A 4002-nucleotide genomic window follows, 5' to 3' on the forward strand; every position below is an offset into this window, starting at 1 on the left:
TCAGATATGGAGCTCGTACTTTCTGACATTACAGTGTCCTCTACAAGTCAACAGAAAAGAACAGATAGGATCAATTCAATTCAAACCAATTCAGACTTTATTCCAGACACACAGGGGGTACATAAGAGTATACTTACAAATCATCGAAAAATAAATAAAAACAGGGAAACATAAATAGAGGCTGACTCTCCAGTGTTTACGCAGCATGCACAAGTAATAGTAATAGTACAACATAAACATTACAGAGACTTTAGTTGTTATTGTACAATACTTTAAAACAGTTGTCATGTTGCACAGTCCACACATGCCTAGAGTTGCTCTTATTTGCGCCGCCCTCGTTGAAAACAAATTAAACAATGTATTTCCAACTCCAGCTTGTCCCAGTTCAGGCTGCATGAACAATGCTCGAGCACTGAGTTTTCTGCCCCCTCAATGTCATAACTCTGTCTTACTCTATGGCTGTGCTTTTCACCGGACAGCTTTTCACTAGGAGAGCATAATACATGTGGAGGTTCATGCTATTTCCCCTAAGTCCCCTCCCTGCTAAACAGGCTCAGCAACCACCTAGCAGGGTTTGCAAACAAGGGCATGATCCCATAACAGCTTCCAACCAAAAACACTTGCCAATTGTATTCATTGGAGCTGCTGCTTTTTATGAACCATTTATACTCGACATAAAATGTTCCGTTGTGTTGTTGTTTTTAACATGGTGCGTGACTGCATGCACCTGGTGGTGCACAAAGCCACACTGACTAGTCGAGACTGAGCGCTTTCTTTCCCAAATGAAATCAGTGTGTGTCGCAGGTCCCAGCCAATATTACCTATCACTCCAGGGTCATAGCTCCTTGCTGTAGGCTTGCAGGTAGCAGGTGATTCGGTGTTAGTACAAAGAAAGTCACGACTGAGCTACTGTACATTGGGGGTGTCAATTCACATCTGTGTGTGGAATTTATTGCATTTGGAAAGTTCCAGTTGATGTAAATTATACCAACTACACCAGACGCATGAATAGCATGAGCTCCACGCGCAAAGTGGCTAGCTGCAGCGACAATGACACACATTAATCCAGACATGATAAACAGTACTCAAATATTTTTTTTTGTTTTCAAGCATTCAGCAGTGACGACTTTTGAGGCAAATGTAACCACTTGGACCCTTGAATCTTGTCGGCACAACAAGCTCACACAACGTGTCGCAGTTGCAGTTTTAGATCGGCAATTTTGGGCAAAGAGAATTGGTGTAGACAAAAGCAGTCCAAGTACAGAGACAATTCAGGTCCAGTTTACCAATTCCAGAGGATTTAAGTGGTTAACATGTGGCCTTACCTGTATGGCACCCCCGATGGACTGTCCTCTTGCTGTTTGGCACATATCGGTCTGATTCAGCATGTCTGTATAAAGCACCAGTGAAGAGGGCTTTCATCTGTCTTCTTTGGCCACATTCATCCTGTGCAGAACAGCATACACAGTGAGGAGGAATTATAGACGATACTATATTGTATTATGGCTGTTTATATCTAACCTTTATATTTTACCATCAATTATAGTACTTATATAATACATTATGATATGACAGGATATTTGCTACAGATGAAGTAATAATACCTGGGCACTTCAGGAGAGACTACCTAGAATAGATAAAATATACTGGAGCACTCGACTGGTCTGCACGTATGTTTTTTAATCTGAAGAAGACACAATTCGAAATGTCAATTACCCCTGCAACAATAAAACACGTGCAGAGACCAGTCGAGTGCTCCAGTATATTTTATTTGGGTAGTCTCTCCTGAAGTTCCCAGGTGTTATTATTTTCTCTGATGCAAGTTGTCACTGTTGAGCACCGATGAGCCCTTTATACCTTTTTCTGGCGGAAGCGCACAGGACTTCTCGCTTATAGGGGCCAAGATGTCTCTACTAGGCCTGATAGCTATTGTTTTTGGTACAGCGGCTTCTGGTTCAGCTTGTAGCTGCTAGTATAACTATGGTCTGAGCCCTATGCTCGTTGGCAGAACTACCTTACCACCCATCTGTGCCAGACTGTGTGTCTAACGTACTCGTCCTCCCCATGATATCATGTACATTAAAGCATATCCATCACCATCTAGAATATTGTCTCGCATTACACTAGTGACCCTAGTTCACTCTTACTTCTGCCTTGGTGTTGGGTGACAGGCAAGCCCTGCGCTGCACCACTGGGGGTCTCTCTCCTGTTTCCAGAGGGAAAGCATGTGGTAGCTTCCCTGTCAGCTCCTGTCGAGGACACACATTTATATATTCCAAGGTGGATATTTTGCTTTCACATGGGGAGGGGGGGGGGGGCACATGTGAATATGGTCATATCTTCCTATAAATGAGATTCATTCATGTATTGCAAAACGCTACATGATACGTTAATTATAACCGTAAACGGGTTACTATAAAGGCTCAAACACGTGTTTGCAATTTAGCTGCATTTACTGTACAGCAGGGAACAGTTAAATGCATGCAGACTTTGCAGAGACAGATTGAGAGGGACCATACTGTAAAAAATAGGGATGTGTGAGACAGCTGTCAATTAAATGCTGAGACAGCTGCAGCCTTGTACTGTACGTATTACTGGCATGGCCTCTAGAGAAATCACACAAACATTGACATTCAGCACTATAGACAATAACTTTGCTTTCCAACAAGTTGCTACATACTGTATTTCTATGGTAATATGACCACTGAGCAGCCAAGCTCAGCATCTCAGATTCCTTTGTTTGTCTACACTACAAAGGAAGCAATCACAATACAAAAACACACAATGTCAATAAGCACGTCACGTTGGTCACTGATACATGATGTAAGGTGTGTAGTCCTTGCCCTGTAGACAGATAAACAGACAAACACTGACCGCCTCATGCAAGCAAACTTGTTTGAGCTCTCCCACTCGGCTGTTGAGGAGTGCTTCTAGGACCTGTTTCCTCTCCTGCAGAGCTGCAACACGTTCTGCCTGCAGCTTGCTGTCCTGGCAGCCATGAACATCTGCACAAGAAAAGACATCCATGAATATATATATATATATATATATATATATATACAGTATATATATTGTTAATGTCATTTACGTATATTTTTCAGCTTCATGTGTTCCTCTTCAGTGAACGTGATTCAGTATTCAACTATTCACAGTCACTCACTCATCTGATATGATTATCTGTCAGCTGTGGCTGCATGAGATGAGAACAAGCACTTCCTCACACATATGTTATTTCTTTCAGCTGGATGCTCCCCATCATTTCTAAACTCATTCTGAAAGAAACTGATTCTTTGTCCGGGCCATCTCGGGCTTGTCCAGGCGAAACAACTAAACAACGCTGTCTGTCCACAGGGCGTTGGTGCAAACTAAATCAAGATGTTCCAGTTGGAACGTTGCCAATACTTCAGGAAGAAATAAGCAATATTACTCACCTGGAGCCCCTAAGCCCATGGATGTGATCATGTGTCCTTTGACCTCCATGTGATGTAATTCAGGGGACTTTACAACTCAGCGCTCCCAGCACAAGCCCTCACCTGATGAGATAGATGCAGAGCTTTAGCGTTGCAGCTGGGCCAGATCAGCAGAAACCACATTAAAGTGTAAATGTGTGTGTTCCCCTAACCTTGCAGTCTCAGCCATGTGTTTTGTTGTGGTGTAGACTGGCCATTTCACTTCCAGCAAGTCAGCAGATGATATGGGTGTCTCCCAACACAGATTATCCCAGACACCACTAGGAGGAGCCACTGCACTCCTCTTCAGTAGACACTGAAAACAATATTGTTGAATAGATATTGATATCATTGGCAAGGATATTCATAAAATATATTCCTAAGAATAGTGATAGACACTCTATACACGTTGATCAAAATATGGCAATTAATAGACTTTGAACTCAGAACTAACATTAAACATTTCATTCATTTAAAATGTTAACTTTCTATTTTCTTCTTTTTGTTTACAATAAATCAATTTTAAATATGGGAGAGCTGCCCACTTACATCT

The 4002-nt window shown here is 42.0% G+C and overlaps 1 protein-coding gene across 1 annotated transcript in view; it reads right to left on the minus strand.

Moving 5' to 3' along the window:
• ccdc120b (coiled-coil domain containing 120b) overlaps positions 1-3759 on the minus strand; it is an 8782-nt gene extending 5023 nt beyond the window's left edge. The window contains exons 1-6 of the mRNA XM_083770759.1: positions 3623-3759; positions 3432-3533; positions 2875-3005; positions 2148-2249; positions 1326-1446; positions 1-40 (exon numbers count right to left, since the gene is read on the minus strand). The exon at positions 1-40 is cut by the window's left edge and continues 20 nt beyond it. Coding sequence (XP_083626885.1) covers positions 1-40; positions 1326-1446; positions 2148-2249; positions 2875-3005; positions 3432-3480 — 443 coding nt within the window. The 5' untranslated portion in view covers positions 3481-3533; positions 3623-3759. The remainder of the gene's footprint in view (positions 41-1325; positions 1447-2147; positions 2250-2874; positions 3006-3431; positions 3534-3622) is intronic.
• Positions 3760-4002: the final 243 nt, after the last annotated feature.

The sequence above is a fragment of the Protomyctophum parallelum genome, assembly GCF_964188405.1.
Source record: "Protomyctophum parallelum genome assembly, chromosome: 8".
In the NCBI taxonomy this organism is placed as follows: Eukaryota; Metazoa; Chordata; class Actinopteri; order Myctophiformes; family Myctophidae; genus Protomyctophum; species Protomyctophum parallelum.